Source organism: Scyliorhinus torazame, chromosome 11 (genome assembly GCF_047496885.1).
Source record: "Scyliorhinus torazame isolate Kashiwa2021f chromosome 11, sScyTor2.1, whole genome shotgun sequence".
Taxonomy (NCBI): Eukaryota; Metazoa; Chordata; class Chondrichthyes; order Carcharhiniformes; family Scyliorhinidae; genus Scyliorhinus; species Scyliorhinus torazame.
This window is the reverse complement of record NC_092717.1, coordinates 139,201,369-139,225,397: the sequence shown is the minus strand read 5'-3', so window position 1 is coordinate 139,225,397 and position 24,029 is coordinate 139,201,369. Positions and strand designations below refer to the sequence as shown.

The 24,029-nt window shown below is 48.9% G+C and overlaps 1 protein-coding gene across 1 annotated transcript in view; it reads left to right on the top strand.

The window, feature by feature from the left end:
- LOC140385547 (chloride channel protein C-like) overlaps positions 1–24,029 on the top strand; it is a 209,185-nt gene that overhangs the window by 121,780 nt on the left and 63,376 nt on the right. Inside the window, exon 12 of the mRNA XM_072467798.1 lies at positions 19,340–19,506. Within this exon, the coding sequence (XP_072323899.1) occupies positions 19,340–19,506 (167 nt within the window). The remainder of the gene's footprint in view (positions 1–19,339; positions 19,507–24,029) is intronic.

The window sequence follows — 24,029 nt, the reverse complement described above, 5'->3', positions numbered from 1 at the left end:
GGGCCAAGCGGCCAGGCCAAAACGGCGGGTTCCCCCCGGCGCCGTCCACACCTGGTCGCTACAGTCGTGGGCGGTGCGTGAACGCTGGGAGGGCGGCCTGTGGGGGGGCGAGGGGGGATCCTGCACCGGGCTTCACCTGCAATGTGGGGTGGCCCGCAATCGGTGCCCACCGATCGTCGGGCCGTCCTCTCTGAAGGAGGACCTCCTTCCTTCCGCGGCCCCGCAAGATCCGTCCCCCATCTTCTTGCGGGGCGGATTTGGACAGGACGGCAACCACGCATGCGCGGATGACGTCCGTTATGCGGCGCCGGCTGCGTCATCTATGCGGCGCCGCTTTTACGCGGGCGACAAGGCCTGGCGCGGCTAGATGACGCGGCCCCGATACTGGCCCATTGTCAGGGCCTGAATCGGTCAGGATCGGGGCTGTTCCGCGCCGTCGTGAACCTCGACGGCGTTCACGACAGCGCGGCCACTTTGGCGTGGGAGTGGAGAATCCCGCCCCCTGTTTTTAAAAAAATATTTTTTATTCTCCTCCTTTTTCACATTTTCTCCCAAATTTACACCCACCAACAAGGAACAATAATCAGTAACAAATATGTCAATCCCCATATCAATAATAACGATCCCACCCTCCCACCAAACCCCAAACATTAGCCCGCATGTTCACACAAACAGATGACAAATAGGAATTAGGGAACACCCATTGTCGCCATTAACACACACAGCCCCCCTCCCCCCAACCCTCCCACCCACACACCCCAACTAATGTTCGATGTTATCCAGTTCTTGAAAGTGCATAATGAATAATGCCCATGAATTGTAGAACCCCCCCATCCTTCACCCCAGTTCAAACTTAATCTTCTCAAGAGTCAAGAATTCCAACAGATCCCCCCGCCACGCCAGGACACAGGGTGGAGAGGTTGCTCTCCAACCCATCAGGATCCGCCTTCGGGCGATCAATGAGGCAAAAGCTACAACATCTGCCTCCGCACCCGTTTCCAACACTGGCTGATCCGACACCCCGAATATGGCCCCCCGGGGGCCTGGGTCCAGTTTCACGTGCACCACTTTAGAAATTACACTAAAAACCTCCTTCCAGTAATCCTCTAGCTTTGGACAGGACCAAAACATATGAACGTGATTAGTGGGGCCCCCACCGCAACTTTCACACACATCTTCTACTCCTTGAAAGAATCGGCTCATCCTCGCCCTCGTGAGGTGTGCTCTGCATACCACCTTCAGCTGTATCAACCCCAACCTCACGCACGAGGTGGAGGCATTCACTCTCCGGAGCACCTCACACCAGAACCCCTCCTCCATATCCTCTCCCAACTCTTCCTCCCACTTTGCTTTGATCCCTTCCAGTGGTGCCTTCTCGTCTTCCAAAATAGCTCCGTAAACCGCTGACACTACCCCCTTCTCCAGTCCCCCTGTCGTCAGCACCTCCTCCAGCAATGTGGAGGCCGGCTCCACCGGAAAGCTCTGTATCTCCTTCCTGACAAAATCCCGAACCTGCATGTATCTAAACATTTCCCCCTGTTCCAGCCCAGTTCACTTCCAGCTCCTTCAATCCTGCAAACCGACCAGATACCTAAAATGAATCCCTGAACTACGGAATGGCAGCCCCCCCCTCCCCCCCCCAACCCCTCCCCCCCCCACCCCTGCCCCCACCCCCGGCTGAGACACCACAAAATACTCACTCTTGCCTAGATTTAGTTTATCCCCCGAGAAAGACCCAAACACTCGAAGCAGCTCCAATATTCCCCCTATCGACACACTCGGTTCCGACACGTGTAACAGCAAATCATCGGCATATAAGGACACCCTCTGATCTATTCCTTCCCACACCTCCAAACCTCTTAATGCGATGGCCAATGGCTCAATCGCGAGTGCAAACAGCAGGGGGGACATAGGACATCCCTGCCTAGTCTCACGGTGGAGAGGAAAGTATCTCAAACTGATGTTGTTTGTGCGGACACTCACCCTCGGCTCCTTATATAGTAGCTTTACCCAATTCACAAATCATGGTCCAATCCCAAAACCCCTCCAGAACTGCCATCAAGTGCCCCCATTGTACCTGGTCAAACGCCTTCTCAGCGTCCAGTGCCACAACCACCTCTGTTTCCTTCCCCTCTGCCGGTGCCATAACGACGTTCAATAACTTTCTAACATTTGAAAAGAGCTGCCTCCCTCTCACGAACCCCATCTGATCTTCACCTATCACCTTCGGGAGGCACTCCTCCAGCCTACCCGCCAGGACCTTCGCCAATACTTTTGCGCCCACATTCTGAAGTGATATGGGTTTATACGACCCACACTCCGTCGGATCCTTATCTTTTTTCAGCAACAGGGAAATCAATGGCTGCCCCAAAGTTTGTGGCAACACCCCCTTCCCTATCGCCTCCTCAAACATCCCCACCGTCAGGGGTGCCAGCATATCCTTGAATTTTTATAATATTCAACCGGAAATCCATCCGGCCCTGCCACCTTCCCCGACTGCATCCTCCCAATCGCATCCTTTATCTCCTGCTCCACTATCGCTCCTTCTGATGTAGTCCTGTCCCCCTCCCCTAACCTCGTGTACTCCAACCCATCGAGAAATTCCTGCATCTCACGATCTCTCCCGGGTGGCTCTGACCCGTACAACCTCTCATAAAAAACTGGAGACCCTGTTGAGAGGCTGTGGAGAAGAGGCGGGGATCCTGACCCTGGGGTGGGTAGGAGGCTGCCAGCCACTGCCGTTCGCCAGGCTTGGGCACAAGTGGCAGAATGGGCAACACCGTCTGGACTGGCCAGTGCTGGAGAAAACTGCATGATCTCCTCAGGATAAGTAGGCAGCACTGTGCCCCTGGCACTAACACACGTCCCAAACACTCGTAACTCCACCCCCTCCACTTAGGGGGGAGTGGCCGAACCCCCACCCTGCACCACATGCCAGCACCCATACCGACCCCATGGCTGGATGTCCTGGCCACTGAGGCCACCAGCTACCCACCCCCTGGGCTACATGCGTACCCACCCCCTGGACTGTTTAACACTGCGCGTCTTTTTCCACTCCCATCCCTACCAGGAGAAGGCCGCGCACAACTGCCGGGAGCGAGAGAACGATGGATGGATCTCCCGGACCTGCGGCCCCTCACCACAGCAGAACAGAGCGCACTGGACGTGGTCAGTGGGCCCGAGGAAAGGGCAATCACTAGGTCGGAGGTTGGCATCAGGCTAGGAAGTGAGAACCTGCTGAGTTACGGTTCCCCATGGCACGTGAGTCATCCCCCCCACTCCAGCAGCACCCCCACACCCCCTTTCCACCATCACACCCACACCACCCCCTCCCCACCATCACACCCACACCACCCCCTCCCCACCATCACACCCACACCACCCCCTCCCCACCATCACACCCACACCACCCCCTCCCCACCATCACACCCACACCACCCCCTCCCCATTATCACACCCACACCACCCCCTCCCCACCATCACACCCACACCACCCCCTCCCACCTCCCCACACAACCCGTCTCCCCACTCCTCCCCAGTCCGGAATGCAATCATGCATCTTGCCTTGTGTCTTGCAGGAGCTACTGACAGAGCAGGCCCTTCTGGTGTCTCTGTCCGTAGCCGCAGCCAAAACCCTGTGTATCGACCAGCGATGACGGTGACACCGACACGGGCGGGGTTCTTCGGCCACATCCCGAGAAACCCTGGTGCTCGAGTCCGGGGATAGCACAGATTTCCTGTCACAGCTGTCTCCAACAACCTCCACCAGAGACACTCACCTCGGCTGGGCACTTTAATGAAGAGGCGCCTGGGACACCGTCTGGTGCTCACCACACACATGCTCCTGTACAGCAATTGGAGGTAGGAACGCCCAAGGGGGTGGATGGTTGGAGGGTGGGCCGACCCCAGGATGGTCAGTCCCATCGATTGTGGAGATGCAGTCGCAGAGCCAGGGACTACATGAGCGGTTGTTGGCGAGCACCCAGCACCTGCAGGTGCAGTTGGAGGAATCTAACCGCATGCAGCAGAAGGATGTGGTGCCGACCATGCATGCCACCCAGGCCAACACCACATGGGGGGGCCACAGTGGAGGTCTTGGGGCAAAGGTTTCAGACATGGGTCAACATGTCTATGGCCTGGGGCACTCTGTGCAGGCAGTGGCCGAGGCCCAGTAGACAGCTGCCCTATCGCAGGCAGCCATGTCCCAGAGCCACCTAGACATTGCTGTGGTGCCCCTGAGCATGGTCCAGTCACAGCGGGCCATGGCTGAGAGAGTTGGCGGCTTTGCCCAGGCGCTGGTTGACGTGGCACAGACACAGAGTGAAGTGGCCCAGACCCAGAGGGAGATGGAACGGTCACTGGCTAATGTGGCACAGACCCAGAAGGTGGTGGCACAGTCGCAGCGTGATGTGGCGCAGTCCCAGATAGAGATGGTCCACTCCGTGTGTTCCATGGCCACGAGCATGCAGACCCTAGTCGAGACGAGAGCGGGACTCCAGGACTGGCAGTGTCAGGTGACAGGGGAGCCTCAGGGGTTAGCTCTGCTCGCACCCTGTCCCATGGTGTAGCTCAGGGCCATTGGGCACTCCAAGGGTGGAGGAGGTGATGGGGCCTATGCCGGTGACTCCCACAGCAGTGGTGCCGGAACACCGCAGTGTCTCAACTACCCCCTTCCGTCCCTGCTGCATGACATGGGCAGCAGGCAGAACAGGGCAGCACCACACCACATGCTACACCCGAGCAGAAGCCGGGCCCATCCAGGCCTGGTCGCCCCAGAAGACGGCCGCTAAAGGGGACACAGGTCACAGGGCGGGAATCACAGCAGGCTGCCTCCACTCCTGGTGTACCATCTGGGGAACAACCTAGACATAAGAGCCTGTAAGGCCAGAAAAGTAGACACTAGCTAAGCAGGCACGAGTGCACACCACTGGGTGGTGTGGGTGTGATAATGGGGAGAGGGTGCTGTGGGTGTGATGGTGGGGAGGGGGTGGTGTGAGTGTGATGGTGGGGAGGGGGTGGTGTGGGTGTGTTGGTGGGGAGGGGGTGGTGTGGGTGTGATGGTGGGGAGGGGGTGGTGTGTGGTGGGGAGGGGGTGGTGTGGGTGTGATGGTGGGGAGGGGGTGGTGTGTGGTGGGGAGGGGGTGGTGCTGGTGTGATGGTGGGGAGGGGGTGGTGTGGGTGTGATGGTGGGGAGGGGGTGGTGTGTGGTGGGGAGGGGGTGGTGTGTGGTGGGGAGGGGGTGGTGTGGGTGTGATGGTGGGGAGGGGGTGGTGTGGGTGTGATGGTGGGGAGGGGGTTGTGTGGGTGTGTTGGTGGGGAGGGGGTGGTGTAGGTGTGATGGTGGGAAGGGGGTGGTGTGGGTATGATGTGTGATGGTGGGGAGGGGGTGGTGTGTGGTGGGGAGGGGGTGGTGTGGGTGTGATGGTGGGGAGTGGGTGGTGTGGGTGTGATGGTGGGGAGGGGGTTGTGTGGGTGTGTTGGTGGGGAGGGGGTGGTGTGGGTGTGATGGTGGGAAGGGGGTGGTGTGGGTGTGATGGTGGGGAGGGGCTTGTGTGGGTGTGTTGGTGGGGAGGGGGTGGTGTGGGTGTGATAATGGGAAGGGGTTGGTGTGAGTGTGATGGTGGGGAGGGTTGATGTGGGTGCTGTGGGTGTGATGGTGGGGAGGGGGTGGTGTGGGTGTGATGGTGGGGAGGGGGTGGTGTTGGTGTGATGGTGGGGAGGGGGTGGTGTGGGTGTGATGGTGGGGAGGGGGTGGTGTGGGTGTGATGGTGGGGAGGGGGTGGTGTGTGGTGGGGAGGGGTTGGTGTGGGTGTGATGGTGGGGAGGGGGTGGTGTGGGTGTGATGGTGGGGAGGGGGTGGTGTGGGTGGTGTGGGTGTGATGGTGGGGAGGGGGTGGTGTGGGTGTGATGGTGGGGAGGGGATGATGTGGGTGGTGTGGGTGTGATGGTGGGGAGGGGGTGGTGTGGGTGTGATGGTGGGGAGGGGGTGGTGTGGGTGTGATGGTGGGGAGGGGGTGGTGTGGGTGGTGTGGGTGTGATGGTGGGGAGGGGGTGGTGTGGGTGTGATGGTGGGGAGGGGATGATGTGGGTGGTGTGGGTGTGATGGTGGGGAGGGGGTGGTGTGTGGTGGGGAGGGGTTGGTGTGGGTGTGATGGTGGGGAGGGGGTGGTGTGGGTGTGATGGTGGGGAGGGGGTGGTGTGGGTGTGATGGTGGGGAGGGGTGGTGTGGGTGTGATGGTGGGGAGGGGGTGGTGTGGGTGTGAAGGTGGGGAGGGGGTGGTGTGGGTGGTGTGGGTGTGATGGTGGGGAGGGGGTGGTGTGGGTGTGATGGTGGGGAGGGGGTGGTGTGGGTGTGTGGTGGGGAGAGGGTGGTGTGATGGTGGGGAGGTGGTGGTGTGGGTGTGTTGGTGGGGAGGGGTGGTGTCTGGTGGGGAGGGGGTGGTGTGGGTGTGATGGTGGGGAGGGGGTGGTGTGGGTGTGATGGTGGGGAGGGGGTGGTGTGGGTGTGATGGTGGGGAGGGGGTGGTGTGGGTGTGTGTGGGAAGGGTGTGGTGTGTGTGGGGAGGGGGTGGTGTGGGTGTGTGGTGGGGAGGGGGTGGTGTGGGTGTGTGGTGGGGAGGGGGTGGTGTGTGGTGGGGAGGGGGTGGTGTGTGGTGGGGAGGGGGTGGTGTGGGTGTGATGGTGGGGAGGGGGTGGTGTGGGTGTGATGGTGGGGAGGGGGTGGTGTGGGTGGTGTGGGTGTGATGGTGGGGAGGGGGTGGTGTGTGGTGGGGAGGGGGTGGTGTGTGGTGGGGAGGGGGTGGTGTGGGTGTGATGGTGGGGAGGGGGTGGTGTGATGGTGGGGAGGGGGTGGTGTGTGGTGGGGAGGGGGTGGTGTGTGGTGGGGAGGGGGTGGTGTGTGGTGGGGAGGGGGTGGTGTGTGGTGGGGAGGGGGTGGTGTGGGTGTGATAGTGGGGAGGGGGTGGTGTGTGGTGGGGAGGGGGTGGTGTGATGGTGGGGAGGGGGTGGTGTGGGTGTGTGGTGGGGAGGGGGTGGTGTGGGTGTGATGGTGGGGAGGGGGTGGTGTGGGTGTGTGGTGGGGAGTGGGTGGTGTGGGTGTGTGGTGGGGAGGGGGTGCTGTGGATGGTGTAGGGCCTGGGGCATAAACCTGAATATATTTGTTCACATTGAATACCTGTGCACAATGTTACAATCAGCCTCGGTGCTCTGTTAGAAGGTTGTGAGGGGTGGGCTGGTCTGGGTCGTGCAGAGGGGGCGCGGTGGACGGGGGAATGGACAGATGTTTTGGGTGGGATTGGCCCGGGGACCGCGGTTCAGCCAGTGCTCACTGCTCCGGTGCCCCCCCCCCACCTTTCCACCGTACCCACCTCCGCCACCCTAGCGATTCGATGTGACCATGTGATGGAATGGCCAGCTCGCATGCAGGGATCACCCAGGAGGATGGTAGTAAGTGCTACTGTGGGCAGGAGTCAGATGTTGTCAAACGATGTGGAGCACCAGAGCTCAGAGCAGGGAGGGTGTGGCCAAGGTGGGGGGGAGGAGGGGGGTGGTGGGGGTGGCCGTGCCCATTGCCCTTGCCCATTCCCCTAGTCGGTGAACCTGGAGGTGATTAGAGCGTCCCGTGCGCATTGACCCTGGCCAACATTGTGCGGCCTCCTACGCCTGCCCAGACCCCATGTCCTGCCCATCCTGGAGACGATTAAACAAATAACCAGAATATGTTGAGGAAAAGTAAAACTAGGTGGTGTAGCACTCTTAATAAGGAACAAGTACAATCGTAAGAGAAGATCTTAGATTGAAGGATTAAGATGGAAAATTAGTTTGGGTCGAGCTAAAAAAACAAGACGCAGCAAACATTAGTGGGAGTTGTTTATAGGCCAACAATCTATAGTGCTAATGTTGTTGTTTCTCTTTCCAAACTTGCTTGATGCAGAGATGTACAAGGCAGACTTTCATCTGTTCCTGTAGTGAGTTTTTTTCTGAAACAAGTCGTTAACCTATTGCCAGAGGCCTATAGCTCGAGGGGCGCCTCTCTGCATCAAGCATGGCTGCCATTGGCTTGTTCAAACCCAGAGCTTCTGGCTCAGAGGCATGGACTTTGATCCATTACACCATGAGACCTCCTGTGCTAATGTTGCGTATGGTATAAATCAAGAAATTAGAGATGCAAGTAACATGGGTAATAAAATAATAATGGGTGACTTCAATTTACACTTAGTCTGGATCAATCAATAAGAAGTCTTACAACACCAGGTTAAAGTCCAACAGGTTTGTTTTGAATCACTAGCTTTCGGAGCGCAGCTCCTTCCTCAGCTGCGCTCCGAAAGCTAGTGATTCGAAACAAACCTGTTGGACTTTAACCTGGTGTTGTAAGACTTCTTACTGTGCCCACCCTAGTCCAACACCAGCATCTCCACATCATGGGTCAATCAAAGCAGCACTCATGGTCCAGAGGAAGAATTCTTGGAGTGCGTATGAGATGAGATTATGGAGCAGTACGTCAAATAGCCAACTAGGGATCAGGCTATTTTGGAGTCTGCCTTTGGGAAATAGTGACCATAATATGATAGAATATCATGTTAAGTTTGAATGAGATATTGTTCATTCTGAAACAAGGGACTTAACTCAAAGGAAATGAAGGTATGAGAGGCAAGTTAGTTATGGTAGATTGGAAAAATTACACTGAAAGATTTGACAGTCAATGGCTAAGTATTTAAAGAAATACTACTTGGTCTGCAATAAATACGTTCTGCTAAGGCACAAACACTCAAAGGGAAAAGGAAATCAAACATATTTAATAAGTTAAAGATTGCATTAGATCAAAGGAAATGGCTTATAAGGATGCCAGAAAAGCTGGATTGGCAGCAATTTAGAGCCCAGAAAAGGAGGGCCAGGAATCTGATTAAGACCAAGTGACTTATGAAACTGAGCAACTAAAAGAAATTAATATTAGTATAGAGGATTTGAAAAATTAACTGGTTGATAAATCCACTGGACCAGATGAGCTTCAGCCCCCAGAATGTTGAAGGAGTTGGCTAGAATCATTGTCAGGATGGCAGGCGTTTATTATTGAGGTATGACAAAGCCATTGATCACCCACAACTGTTCACAGTCCATATCAATGATTTCGATGTGGGGACAAATTGAATATTTCCAAATTGGCTGATGACACTAAAATGTGTGGGAACATAAGTTGTGAGGAGGATGTAAGGAGGCTTCAAGTGGACTTTGGCAGGTTAAGTGAATGGAGTAGAACAGGTTTGTCCAACTCTGCAAAGTCCCTCCACGTGGCTGTTGGTACCACTGATCAATCTTATTTGTTTCTTCATTAATAAGGGGATCAGGGGTTATGGGGAGAAGGCAGGAGAATGGGGATGAGAAATGTATCAGCCATGATTGAATGGTGGAGCAGATTCGATGGGCCGAATGGCCTAATTCTGCTTCTATGCCTTATGGTCTAAGACCAGTCAGTGAAGTTGAAGTTTTCTGCAAGGGGCTTCTTTACCAATATTCTCTTCCTTGTTTGCTGCTAATAGGCTCACTAGCTAACACAGGAGAGAAACAGACTGTGATTGGAGGAACATCAGCAACTGCGAATATGTGGAGATAGAGAGTTTGTGGGGCACGCAGGGAAATTCTTTCCCCCTGCTTACTCTGGCTGTTGCCAATTACCCCCTGGTTCTTACCATTGTCCTCCCCCGACCTTCCTGCGCTTTCTCATCACATTCTCCCGGCTCTTGTCACTCCCTCCTGGCTCTCGACACTTCTCCCCCCTCAACACTCCCCCGAGCCCAGCCCCCCTTCTCCCGACCCACACTGCTTTCCCATGGCCCCAGAGTACACCCACATTTAAGCAGCTCCAGGTCTCTCTTCCCCTTTCCTCGCACCCACCCTGTGAGTGAGGGAGGGGTGAGTGTGAGGGGTGTCAGTGTGTATATGAGGGGTGACAGGGAGTGGAAAGGGTGTATCTGGCTCATTCCCAGTCTCAGCATTCTCATTCACCCTCACCCTTACACACCATCACCCATTCTCAAAGTGGGTGAGCATGAGTGAGTGGACACCTGAGACTGGGAATGAGTTGGACACACACAGCCTCTCACTCTCTCACACTCGAATGTAATCTTTTTTTAATGTTAGCAGTTTATTGTTTTGACATTTTTATGCTCAGCACATTGTTTCTTTTCATACATTAGCTTTTTTTTTGAGATTCATTTTTAATGTTGAACCAAAACCTATCTTTTCAAAATTTGCTCATCGGCCCCTTGAGTGAGAAAGAAATTGAAATGTGTCTCCGCATGCACAAAAGGTTGGACAAGCCTGGTATTGAACATGGCAGATGGAATATAATGTCACTGAGTGTGAAGTTATTCACTTTGTTTGCAAAAATAGAAAGGCAGAATATTAAAAAATTTTTTTTTAGAGTACCTAATTATTTTTTTTTCCAATTAAGAGGCAATTTAGCATGGCCAATCCACCTAACCTGCACATCTTTGGGTTGTGGGGGTGAAACCCACGCAGACACGGGGAGAATGAGGCCATACTCATGTGTACGGCAGTTAGCTATAGGTTTCTGCTTGGCGATTTTGCGTTGTCGCGCGTCCTGAAGGCAGCCTTGGAGAACGCTTACCCGAAGATCCGAAGCTGAATGCCCTTGACTGCTGAAGTGTTCTCCGACTGGAAGGGAACATTCTTGCCTGCCGATTGTCACGTGATGTCCGTTCATTCGTTGTCGCAGCGTCTGCATGGCCTCGCCAATGTACCACGCTTCGCGACATCCTTTCCTGTCGCGTATGAGGTAGACAATGTTGGCCGAGTTGCACGAGTTTGTACCACGTACCTGGTGGGTGGTATTCTCACGTGTAATGGTGGTACCCATGTCGATGATCTGGCACGTCTTGCAGAGATTGCCATGGCAGGGTTGTGTGGTGTCATGGTCGCTGTTCTGAAGGCTGGGTAGTTTGCTGCAAACAATGGTTTGTTTGAGGTTGCGCGCTTATTTGCAGGCAAGTAGTAGGGGTGTGGAGATGACCTTGGCAAGATGTTCGTCTTCATCGATGACGTGTTGAAGGCTGCGAAGAAGATGTCGTGGTTTCTCCACTCTGGGGAAGTACTGGACGATGAAAGGTACTCTGTCAGTTGTGTCCCGTGTTTGTCTTCTGAGGAGGTCGGTGCGGTTTTTTGCTGTGGCGCGTTGGAACTGTCGATCGATGAGTCAAGCGCCATACCCCGTTCGTACGATGGCATCTTTCAGCGTCTGTAGATGTCTAATATGCTCCTCCTTGTCTGAGCAGATCCTGTGTATACGGAGGGCTTGTCCAGATTGTCTTATGAGGAGGGAAGACTGGGTTTGTATTCCTTAAAGTTTCAAAGAATGTGATGTGACCTCATTGAAACTTACAAAATTCTTACAGGGCGTGACAAGGTGAATGTAGAGGGAGTATAATCTTAGGATAAGGTTGTCATAATCCTCACAAGGACCATAGGGAAACCATTGTCGACCTCCTTGTGGGACACGTGGAGTACACGTGGCAGAGGCCACCCAGATGGAGCTCATTAAAGACTGCACATAAATGGCTGTCCAAGCAGGGCCCACAGTTGTTGGTTTTCCCAACAAGGACTGGATTGGGGGAGAGTTACTGCTGTGGGCAGAGTATTGTAGACAGTTCAATAAATCCTTGTTCCAATATCCCTGCCTTCCTCAAGTTACTAAAAAGGGGTAAGCCATTTAAGACTGAGATGGGGAGGAATTTCTTCACCCAGAGAATGGTGAATCGCTGGAATTCTCTACCCTAAAGTGCTTAGGGCTGTGGAAGTTTAATCATTTCGCATGTTCAAAACAGATTCAATAGATTCCTGGAGTCTAATGACATCAAGAGATATGGAGATAGTGTGGTAGAGTAGCATTAAGGTAGATCATAGAATTTACAGTGCAGAAGGAGGCCATTCGGCCCATCGAGTCTGCACCGGCTCTTGGAAAAAGCACTCTACCCAAGATCAACACCTCCACCCTATCCCCATAACACAGTAACCCCACCCAACACTAAGGGCAATTTTGGACACTAAGGGCAATTTATCATGGCCAATCCACCTAACCTGCACATCTTTGGACTGTGGGAGGAAACCGGAGCACCCGGAGGAAACCCACGCACACACTGGGAGGATGTGCAGACTCCGCACAGACAGTGACCCAAGTCAGAATCGAACCTGTGGATTGCTGTAATTCAACAAGTAGGGTTTTTATTTATCTTATGCTGTGCTCTCACAGGCTTAATACAAAGATTGGGTCTAGAGCCTGTGCCTCTGACTGATGATGTCGCCCATGCCCATGTGACTCACCTCTTAAAGGGCCTCTGCCCAACATTTCACATAATACATAACAGCTACAATAGCAAATCAGAGGCTTGGAATTCTGCAGCGAGTAATTCACAACCTGACTCCCTGAAACCTGTCCACCATCTGCAAGGCAGAAGTCAGGAGTGTGCTGGAATACTCTCCACTTGCCTGGATGAGTGCAACTCCAAATACACTCAAGCTTGACTCCATCCAGAACAAAGCAGCCCACTTGATTGGCACCTCATCTAACCACCTTAACATTCCCTTCCTTCATGGCGGCAGCAGTGTGTACCATCCATAAGATGCACTGCAACAATTAATCAAGACTCTTTCGATAGCACCTTCTTAACCCGTGACCTCTACCATTTCGAACTACAAGGGCAGCATGTGCATGGAAACACCACCACTTGTATGTTCTCCTCCAAGCCATGCACCATCCTGACTTGGAGCTATATTTCCATTCCTTCATGGCTGCTAGGTCAAACTCCTGGAACTCCCTTCCTAATTGCACTGTGGGTGTACCTATACCACATAGACTGCAGAGGTTCAGGAAGGCAGCTCACCACCACCTTCTCAAATGTGTTTAGGGATGGACACTAAATTTGCGCCTAGGCAGTGATACCCACATCCCCTGAATGTATAAATATATAGTCCAAATCAAGTCCTGCAGAAAATATTGGCACTAGATTTTTAGAAAATAATATCACGACACCCTGGGCTAGTGCATAGTCAATTCTAGCCCCACTTGACCCGGAATCATAACACAAATGAAATTAGATGCTAGTTTAAAATACTTGAGGACTTGGGCTGATCCCGACAAAATGCAGTCATCAGGTTTTTAAAATTTAAACACGAATAATCTTTTATTATTTAACAGTAATATAATTAAACTGACAAAAATGTAACTGACTATCTAATACTGCTTTGCAACCCCCGCCTTTCAAACTACCTCCACTATTTACACAAACACATACACACAGATGAACAACACAGGGGATAAAGGGTGATTGAGAGGTAAAGAAAATATCAATACAAATGAAAGGATAAAGGATCTTATATATATTAAGATGGCTTCCAGTTAATGTCTTTCTGGAGTTTAAGCTTTTGCTTTGGTACTTCTTCATTCTGGGCTTGAGATGGTTTTCTGTGGCAAGGTTGTCTACTTTCTCTGTAGATTCAGGATTATTTCAAGTTTACAGTAAAGATGTGCCAGGCATTCACTGGTTTTAGAACGATAAAACAGTTCTTTACTTCAGCAGCGGGAGAGAGATAGCGACTGTTCCTTCTCCTTTCAAGGTCTAATCACTTCTGCCCAGCTCTCTGAGAAGCATCACTCAGAAATCAATTACTGACTGTTTTCAGGCAGGATACTATCCCTGGCCAATCCACAGGTTGCCATCCAGCCAATCGAACTGACTTCCTCCAGAGCTGGTTCTTAGGATTCACTCGTTGCTGACGAGTCTGTTTTCTTCTCTCCAAAATACAAAACTTGGAATACTGTCCTGACCAGCAGGCTGCTTCAGCTCAAGTCCTCTGTTTAAAGGCACATTCCGATTCAGGGTCCATGGACCAAAAATAATAAAGGAAAAGAAAATGGGAACAAAGGAAAGTCAAAAGGAAGGACTCTTGACAATAAACAGATTTCAATAACTGCTGTTTAGTGGGGAAACATTGTGAAAGGGTAAGTGATGAAACCATAGCTTCCAACTGTTGGATTACTGGTTGATCTATTGTCAGGATCTTCCATGGATCCAAATGCTGAATAAGAAAGAGAAACACAACTCAAAATATTTTTTCATAGTGTAATATGAAAATATAGTAGTTTGATACCTTGTTAAATGTTACTAATTTCCATAAACCTAGTAAATATTCTATGCACTGAGGTGATTAATCTGTCAAACCATTATTTCAAGTGAACAAAGCTCGGTAAATATCAGTGTGGCTTCTCACAGTGATAGCATCAATATTTTAACTCTACTGCCTAAAGAATCAGAGCAGATCAAAAGTCAGACAACTTCCTGTTGCAGTCAGCTACAGAGTAAATCTGCAAATTCAGTGTCTTGTTTAGGCATCTCACTTGCCAAAATCTTAACATAGTTGTTCCGAGCAACTGAAGATTTTTTGAGCAATTTGACACTGTTCTTTCGGTCAAAGAAAACCAGACACCAAAAACTATTATGTCCACTCAGATTATATTTCAAGGATGAACTTAAAAAGGTGAAGTACGAAAAGATATTGAGCAGTTCTGCAAATGTTGTACACTTTGAACCAGAAACTAAAACAAGCATCATGTAACTAGAAGTGAATGGAATAAGTTCAAGGAATAAGCCACCCTTAGGCAGGAACTCATTGCTAAGATTAACTCAGATATCCTGTGTAATTATGTTGTTAATAAATATACACAAATAACATCCAGACGAGTATTTGGTTATTTGGAAAACCCATTTTGGATTTTCAGTACATAAGCTAAATGAAAACTTATGAAAAAGATCATTTTCTGGTAAATAGCATGAGTTTATAAACATGTTTAACAAATAAAGTTTTCAACAAAGGATTCTTATACAGCGAAACATTTTTTGTATCCCACTGTTCTCGAATCCTGCTCCAATCTAAGCAAACCCACAACTGATCCCGTAAAGTGTAGTGCCTGAAGCCTAATGTTATAGTCAAGAAAATTCTGTTCATTCTGATTGGGGAATGCATTCCTGGCTGGTCTCCCACATTCTAGCCTCTGTAAACTTGGTCATCCAAAGCACTCTGTCCATGTCTTAACTCGCAGCAAGTCCCATTTCCCTATCAAACAATGCCTTCATTTTAAAATTTGCATCTTTATTTTTAAGCCCCTCACTGCCCTGCCTATTTTTGTAATCTTTTTCAGCCCAGCCTTCCAAGATGTCCATGCTCCTCTCATTTTGACCTTCTGTGCTTCCCCAATTTTTGTTGCCCCACCACTGGCGGCCTTGATTTCAGCTGCCTACGCTCCAAGCTCTGGAATTCATTCTCTGCACCTCTCTACTTCTCAAACTCACTTTCTTCCTTTCAGGCATTCCTTAAAACATGTTTGTCCAAACTTTGGTCATCATATCTATATCTCCTTATGTGGTTCGGCGTCAGACAATGGGTGGGAATTCTGGCCATTCACACTGGCGGGATCTTATGGTCCTACTGACGACGCACACCCACCGCGGATTTTGTGGCAGCAAGGGATGTGTTCAACGGGAAACCCTGTTAACAATGGCAGGACCAGAAGATCCCGCCATTGGCCACTGGGAAGCCAGCCTCTGCTGATGCAGAATATGCTGCAGAGGTGGAGGAAATCCTGCCCATTTTGTGTGATTTTTGAGGAGGAGGAGGCAGAGACCTATTTTAAATGCAGAAAATACTGTAATAATGTTGAGCTTCATGACGTAGTGCAACGTTTCAATCTCAGAATGCAGCATAGCCGTATGAAATAGTAGGGAAGGTGGTGACATAATGGTATTGTCACTGGACTAGTAATCCAGAAACCCAGGGTAATGCTCTGGGACCTGGGTTCAAATCCCACCATGGCAGATGGTGAAATTTGAAATCAATTCAAAGATAAAATCTGGAATTAGGAGGCTAATGATGACCATGAAACCATTGCCGATTGTTGTAAAACCCCATCTTGTTCACTAATGCCGTTTACGGAAGGAAATCTGCCATCCTTACTTGGTTTGGCCTACATGTGACTCCAGACCCACAGCAATGTGGTTGACTTTTAAATGTCCTCTGAAAACTCCGTTCAAGGGCAATTAGGGATGGGCAATAAATGCTGGCCGAGCCAGCAACACCCATTTCCCCTGAACGAATAAAAGAAAATGGGAGCATGCCAGCTCAAAGGCCTTTACCTGGCTTAACCTAATAATTAAAGAAACACTTCTTCTTATACTTATGGTTGTAATTATGATTATACTATATGATTGTGAATTGTTTGGCTTTGGAGCAAGCATTTAGCCAATGTTTAATATCTGCATTTAGCCAATGTTTAATATTTTACATTTGATTTTCGTCTTATGCTTTCATGCATTTCATTTCATTTCATTTTCATTTCATTTCATTTCATTTCATTTTAGCTGAAGTCCACAGTTTGTTATAGACAGTAACTTCATTGCAGTGTTAATATAAGCCTACTTGTGACAATAATAAAGATTATTATTAGTAATAATGACCTGGGGCTGGTTTAGCACACTGGGCTAAATCGCTGGCTTTTAAAGCAGACCAAGGCAGGCCAGCAGCATGGTTCAATTCCCATACCAGCCTCCCTGAAAAGGTGCCGACTAGGGGCTTAACTTCATTGAAGCCTACTTGTGACAATAAGCGATTTTCATTTCATAGTATACTTTAATAGTAATTTGAGCATTTTGTTATAATGTACTCTCTGCAGCCCTCTATATTGAGGAGGCATACAAATGGGCATTTGTTAATCTCACTCAGTGTAATACATAACAGAAAGATGACAACAAGGCTGGGATGAAATTTTCTTTTGCATTTCATTTGGGATATTAAGGACTGAAGAACAATTGTGACACATTTTTTTGAACTCCTAAAGTTGATTTTGTGGAAGTTTTTAAATATAGCTTTGTGTGGACATTGTGTGCAGGAGCACAGTTAGTCAGTACAGAATATAATTGAAACAAAAGTGCTGAAAACATATTTGGAGACAATGGGAGAATTCAACACTAACAAAGAGGTCTGGTGTAATTGTGGATGAATGAGGGTCACACATTTGGCTGAAAGTGAATAAAATGGGAGATAAGGATAAAGTAAATGTTTTCCTCACCATGATGGGGTCAGATCTTTCAATTAATTTTTAATCAATGTTGTCAAAGAGACACGAGTATGATAGAATATGCTGAAATTAATGAAGTTCTGAACTCATATTATAGCACAACTAAGAATTAAATTGTACTGAGAATTATATCCTTTCAAAGGAACCAGTTGCCAGAAGAGACAATTACAGATGACATTTTTGCATTAAAGAAACTCTCTCATCATCAGTGTGGGTATGGCGCAAACTTAGAAATTGACCTTAGAGACATGTTTGTAGGAGGCCTGAAGAACAATAAATCCAGACCAAGATTTTGAGTAAAGGTGATTGATAAGCTCACATGGAAGTAGGCCTGTAATGAGGCCACAGCTCTGGAAATGGCAGAATGAGATAATTGCAAGGGAGTTATTTTCCTGAGCAGGCAGGGGAGGTCCACTGGATTCAGCAAGATCCAGGCCACAGCAGCTCAGTTCACAGACTCAGAATCAGAAATTTAGGTTTTATTATTGCCATTGTAGCCACCAACCATTTAAATGCCCCCATTTCCAGTCAAAGTGCTCTGCTTCTGGAACTGCATGCAGATGTAGAGGAAACAGTGTAATGCTTCAGGTCTCAGCCATGTACCATGTCAAGGTGGATCTAAAGCTAGTTCAGGAATCTGGAAATGATCGGATGTGCATATAACAGATATGGGCCGGAATCCTCTATTCCCGCTGGCAGTGCACCCCCACCTGTGGGTTTCCCGGCAACGTGGAGTGTCTTCAATGGGAAATCCCATTGACAGCAGTGGGAACGGAGAACCCTCCCAACCCCTCCACCAGGGAACAGCCACCGGGCGAGAACCAATTGGCTGGGGGAACTGGAGAATCCAGTCCATGGAAACAGAAATTGATGTTATCGAGAAGGAAGATTAAGAGTTGTATTTGATCAGAGGGTAAAGAAAACAGCACAAGGAAGATGAGAGGAAAAGGACTGAAAATATGATTCAAGTTTCCCACAGTAAGGATGAAAGCCAGAGATTCACAACTTGCTTTCATCGTTGATTCAGCTGCATCAGTCAAGGTTGATTATCTCAGAAGGAGAGTATGATAAATCTCTAAATCACAATTCCTTACTCAAAACTGATGTGAAACTGACTTGTTATTCCAGTAACAGTATTTCAGAGTCAGATAAAGTTAGTATAAATGTGGGATATGATGATACTATGGGCGGGATTCGCCGGCCGTGTCTGCCCGGCAGCCGGAGAACAGTACCCGAGGTCAATGGACTTCTCCATTGTCCGCGGCTCACCTGTGACATTCTTGCGGCAGGCGGGGTGGAAGAATCCAGCCCATTGAATTACTTGCCATTGGTTTGGGGGAGATGGTGACATAGTGATAATGTCACTGAACTAGTGACCCCAAGGCTTGTGCTTTGGGGATTTTGGTGATATACCTGTGCACAGTTCTGTGTATAATTAGCGATGCAACCTCCAACCAGCTGGTGGTGATAGAGATCTATCATATCACTCGAGACACCCGCCAGTTGGTAGTAAGTCGTAAAAGAGGATAGTCGCACTTAGAGTAGCTCCAGGATAATTCACTGAATTCATTCATTAGCCATTGGGCGCAATCTTCCCAAAAGGGAACAAAGTCCCCTAGCGAGCACGTTTCGCCACGTGTTTCCTGGCACTCGCAGTGTTGAGAAACACGTGGCTATTCAATGCTACTCGTGTTGAATAAAGGGCCTAAATGGGAACGTGCAGCCGAGGCCTCACATAGCCCCATTTTTTACAACGGGGAGCTCTGCTCGCCGGAACTCCCCATTGTAGCAAGAGATCGGGGCGCCATTTAAAAATGGCGCCCCAATCTCAGAGGCCCACAAAAAAAATTACCTCCCCCCAACCCGAACGCAACAGTTGGTGAAAAGCTGTTAAATTCTCATTTATATAAATTCTTGCTTAACCCAATTTTAAATTAAAAGATAAAGGGCGGGATTCTCCACCGGTGTGATTCTCCATTTTGCCCGAGGTTTCCCGACGGCGTGGGGCTGCCCCACAATGGGAAACCCCATTGATCGGCAGGCGTAATAGAGAATCCCGGCAGTGGGTCGAGGCAGAAGTGTGGTGCGCGGGGTGGAGAATCCAGCACAAAAGCTTTCTAAACCCACAACTATTATTTTGTTTGTACTAATGATGAGCTTGTTCAATCAAACCTGATCTTTCCAATATTCTTATAGGTGGAACTAACTAATGATGTACAGTCGGTAATGCCAATAATGGTAGCTGTCATGGTGGCCAGGATGACTGGAGACTTGTTTAACCATTCGCTGTACAGTTCTTTACTGAAACAAAAATGTATTCCATTCCTGGAGCCAGAGCCACGTGTCTTATACCAGAAGAAAGTGTAAGTACCTTCTGAACTATTCAACAGTCCCAGCATCTCCTTGGAGCATAGATTTAGGAATCTATTTTATAGTACATTTGAATGTTCAAGTTTAAATAATCAAATAAATCACACGAAAGAGGATTAGTGCTGACTAGTGTGGAATTTTATTAGTATTGAATTCACGATTGGAAAGCAGTTTGGATTTAATAATGCCTTATGAGGGGTAAATGTTTTTTCTTATCCACTATGCCCTGTTTACATCTATTTATAGGGTGTCACACAGTAAATAAAATAGAGAAACTACAAACTACTTGTGGTAGAATTTGACTGGGTGCCACAATGTTAAATGTGTGATAGCAAGTTGGCAGCCTATTTTACATCTATTTCAATGCTTATTTCTATTGAAGTCAATGTGTTTGATATTGGCAGGAAGAAGGCAACTGGGGTTGAATGATTAAAAAATGGGGAATGTGACCCCAAACTGATGTTTCTGTGCCAGTTAGATTTGTATGGTGGCATGCATGGTCTGAGGGCGGGAAACCATTAACATGTTTAAATAAGGCTCTGGTAGTGCAATTATTTTTAATTATTCACGGGTGTTGCTAGATTGTCAGCATTTATTGCAACTTGATAAAGTGGTGGTGAGCTGTGTCCTTGAACTGCTACATTCCATGCAGTGTAGGTTCACTCACAGGTAGGCAGTTCCAGGATTTTGATTCAGTGACCATGAAGGAATGGTAATATAGTTCTAAGTAAATCTCACTTCTGGAATTCAGTTCTTTTGTCCATGTTATGTACTCTGGGATAACACAGGCTGCAACTGGATGCAGCTTTAACCAAAACATACTCCAGACCTTGAAGTTAGTTCAATCTGATTTATTGAACCAGTAGCACAGTTAGCACAGTTCTCTATGAGTTCGACTCTCTGCTAACCTAAGTGTGGTTACTCTGTCTGACTGAACCAGACTAGCTCTTAGCCACGTGCTGGAGGTGTGATACTGTACATACACCCTGACGCATTCTGTAGATGTTCATTGTTTTGTTATGCTCTTGACGTAGCATAAGCTGCTTCTTTGATGTGCACTCTGAGAAAGGAAGGTTCAGACTTGGAGATAGCTTTAACACGTTTATTAAACTGTTAACAATTCTCCTACTTGGATTCGACTCTCCTGTTAATCCTGCTATAGCTACTCAGACTGATGAACCAGTCTGCTACAATCCACGTGGTGGGTGTGATGTTCAATCAACCTTGTATCTGTACTCACTGAGTGTCTCCACTGGAAAGAGACTGAGCATGTGCGCTGTGTCCTTTTATATGGGTTGGTGTAATGCCCTCCAGTGGTACTGTCACCTCTGTGAGTATAGTGAATGCCCATTGGTCGTGTCCTATCTTACTGTCGTGTCCTATCTTACTGCACTGTGGATGATCCTTTACTCACCATTGGTCGTGTCCCATTGGTTAACTGTCTGTGTGTCATGTCTCTGGTGCTCCCTTTAGTGTCTATCCAGTCTACATGAATTTACATTAACCCCTTGTGTATTTACAGTGATGCATATCACCACATCCCCCCTCTTTTCATGTTACATATTTTCTGTACAGTGTTCAAGAAAATTGAACAAAAACAGGTAAATAAGTGATGCTCTGTACAAGTTATGGTAACAGTGATCATTAAACAATAAGTCAAAATCGTATACATGAGTCCAAAATCCATTAATTATTATGGTCGAGTGTCTTTCTTGTTTGGTTGGTGAGTTGGTGATTTTGATGGTGGCATGTCCTTGTGAACGCCATCAGTGTCTCTGTGCGTAAGGAACCAAAATGTGGTCAAATCACTTTGTTGTCTGATGTGGAGTCTTTTTTTCTTCCGATGCTTGTGGTAGAGATGCATGCAATCTGTCCTGAAAGCCATGTTGCCTGTTGGTAGTGCAGCAAACGTGAATTGGTAAAATGCATCATCCTGCCATGGTATGTCATTGTACTGAGCTAAGCAGTAACAATGTCCCTCATTTGCAGAGTTGTACCATGTCGTACCAGTCGTAGTTCCGTTGGTGTTGTTTTTGTCGTGCTTGTTGTCAACGTTGTTGCCTTTGGTATGCTTCTTGCTATTGTCTTTGATGTTGTTGTTGTGTTGGATGGTTCTGTTGTTGTGTTTGCTGCGCTCAAGGACTACACTCTGTGGATAATACGAGTCCGTCACACAGTTACTCGTGTCAGCGTGCTTTGTGGCATCTGCTGTTTCCTTGAGTGTCCCGTCCGGAGTCATTGCAGGTTCACTTGAGTCAGCTGAGGTTTCTTCTTGCTCCCTGTCCGGAGTCATTTCAGGGTCACTTGTATTTACATTAACCCCTTGTGTATTTACAGCGATGCATATCACCACATTCATCAGTGGAAAGAGGCGGAGCATGAGTGCCTCCTGCCTTTATAGCGAGATACTACCCCTGAGTGTCCTGCCTGGTCATTGGTCATGTCCTGTTCTCTGTGTTCATTAGCTGCCTGTCTGTGCATCATTATCTGCATATCTGCATATCATGACATGGACCAGGACTGTAATGAGTTCTGGAGTCGAGTGGTCCTGCCAGTACCCAAAATGGTATGAGTGAGCTGGTTATTGGTAAACAAGTGCCTCTTGATAGCACTGTGGATGATCCTTTATTCACCATTTTACTAATGACTGACAGTACACTGATGGGCTGGTAATTGGCTGGAATGGATTTGTCCTTTTCATGCACAGGTTATACCTGAGTTTTCAAAATCATTGGGTGGCTGCCAGTGTTGTAGCAGCAATAGAGCAGCTTGGCAAGAACGTGCAGGTAAGTCTAGAACAGAAACCCTACAGACAGGATATTGTTGAAACCCATAGGTTTTGCTCTATCCAACTCACTCAGCTGTTTTGCGATATCACACGGAGTGATGGAATTAGCTAAAGACTGGCACCTGTGATGGTGGGAATCTCAGGAGGTGGGCAAGCTGTATCATCCACCTAACATGTCTGGATAAAATGATTGAAAATGCTTCAGCCTTCTCTTTTGCATTTGCATGCTGGGTCCTGCCATCAGGAGGATATGGGCCAGTGATGCCCGTATAACATGAACAAATTAAAAAAAAGGCAGCTATATTATTTCTCCTCAGTTTGCAGGCTGGTTTCCAGAAATGCTTGGCGTTTATCATGACAACATAGGTGTGCTGAATTTTACAGACCCTTTGACGATGAGCTGGGGGTGGGAGGTCCGGAAAGATGTCAGGGAAAGGCAGCAGGAGGCGAGTCTGATATCTTCACACCAGGTGGGAAAGATGGCAATTTGGGTGTCTGCCAAGAGACCAACTGAGTCCTGTGACAAATTAAGGATGACTTTGCACCTCTGTTTTGCTGGCATCAGGAGGGCCCACCACTGAATGGGGTAACAGCCCAATGAAACCTGTATCTTCCTAGGTTACTCCCGAGTGGCCCTCCATTTGCTGCCCTCGTGGAAACAGCACCCAGTGCTTCAGGATAACCTCCCCCCACCCCCATCCCCGATCTCCAGGGCTCTTCTGACTGCACCCAGCTTCCCTCAACCTATCTCAAGTCTCCTCAAGGGAACCCGATCAATGAGGTGCCCTCTATCTAGAGCTACAGCATAGCAATGGCCAGAACTGGCAGTGGCACTGGTGAGACTGCTGAGTTGCTGGTCCTCCAGCAGTGGCCTTTGGTTGGCCGCTGTAACAATATGGTGCCCTGGGTCTGGTTGCCCACTGAAGTGCCATTACCTCCTTTTTTGATGGGACTTACTGGCAATTGGCAAATTGAGACACAAATGAAGGGTTATAGATTAGAAGGTGTATTCACATATTTTGCATTTCATTATAATGCATCTCATTGTGATACATATTCAGGCAGACATGCCCAATGTCACATCCACTGGCGGCTCGGTAGCACAGTGGTTAGCACTGTTGCTTCACAGTATCAGGGACCTGGGTTCGATTCCTGGCTTGGGTCACCCCGTGTCTGTGTGGGTTTCCTCCGGGTGCTCTGGTTTCCTCCCACAGTCCAAAGATGTGCAGGTTAGGTGGATTGGCCATTCCAAATTGCCCTTAGTGTCAAAAAAATGTTAGGTGGGGTTACTGGGTTACGAGGATAGGGTGGAGGGTGGGCTTAAGTAGGTGCTCTTTCCAAGGGCCGGTGCTGACTTGATGGGCCGAATGGCCTGCTTCTGCACTGTAAATTCAATAATTCGATGATTCAGCGGGAGATGACAGGATTTGAGTTAGATGCTGGGAAATAGCTGAACATCTCATTGTCCCACCAAATCTTCCTCAACCACCTGCCCCAAATCCACCAGAATGATGGAAGGAAATCTCTATCTGTGGTGTAGATCTTTCCTTTTAGATACAATGTAACCCTGGCTGGATGACCAGAGATTAGCATGACAGTGCTCTTTGTGGTGTCTTCAATGCAGGCTAAAATCTCCAACAACACTAAAGGAGGAAACCCTTGGTGCCATCACAATTGTCCACATGACGCTGACAACCTTGGTGCTCTCGGCAACTGCTAGCAGATAAA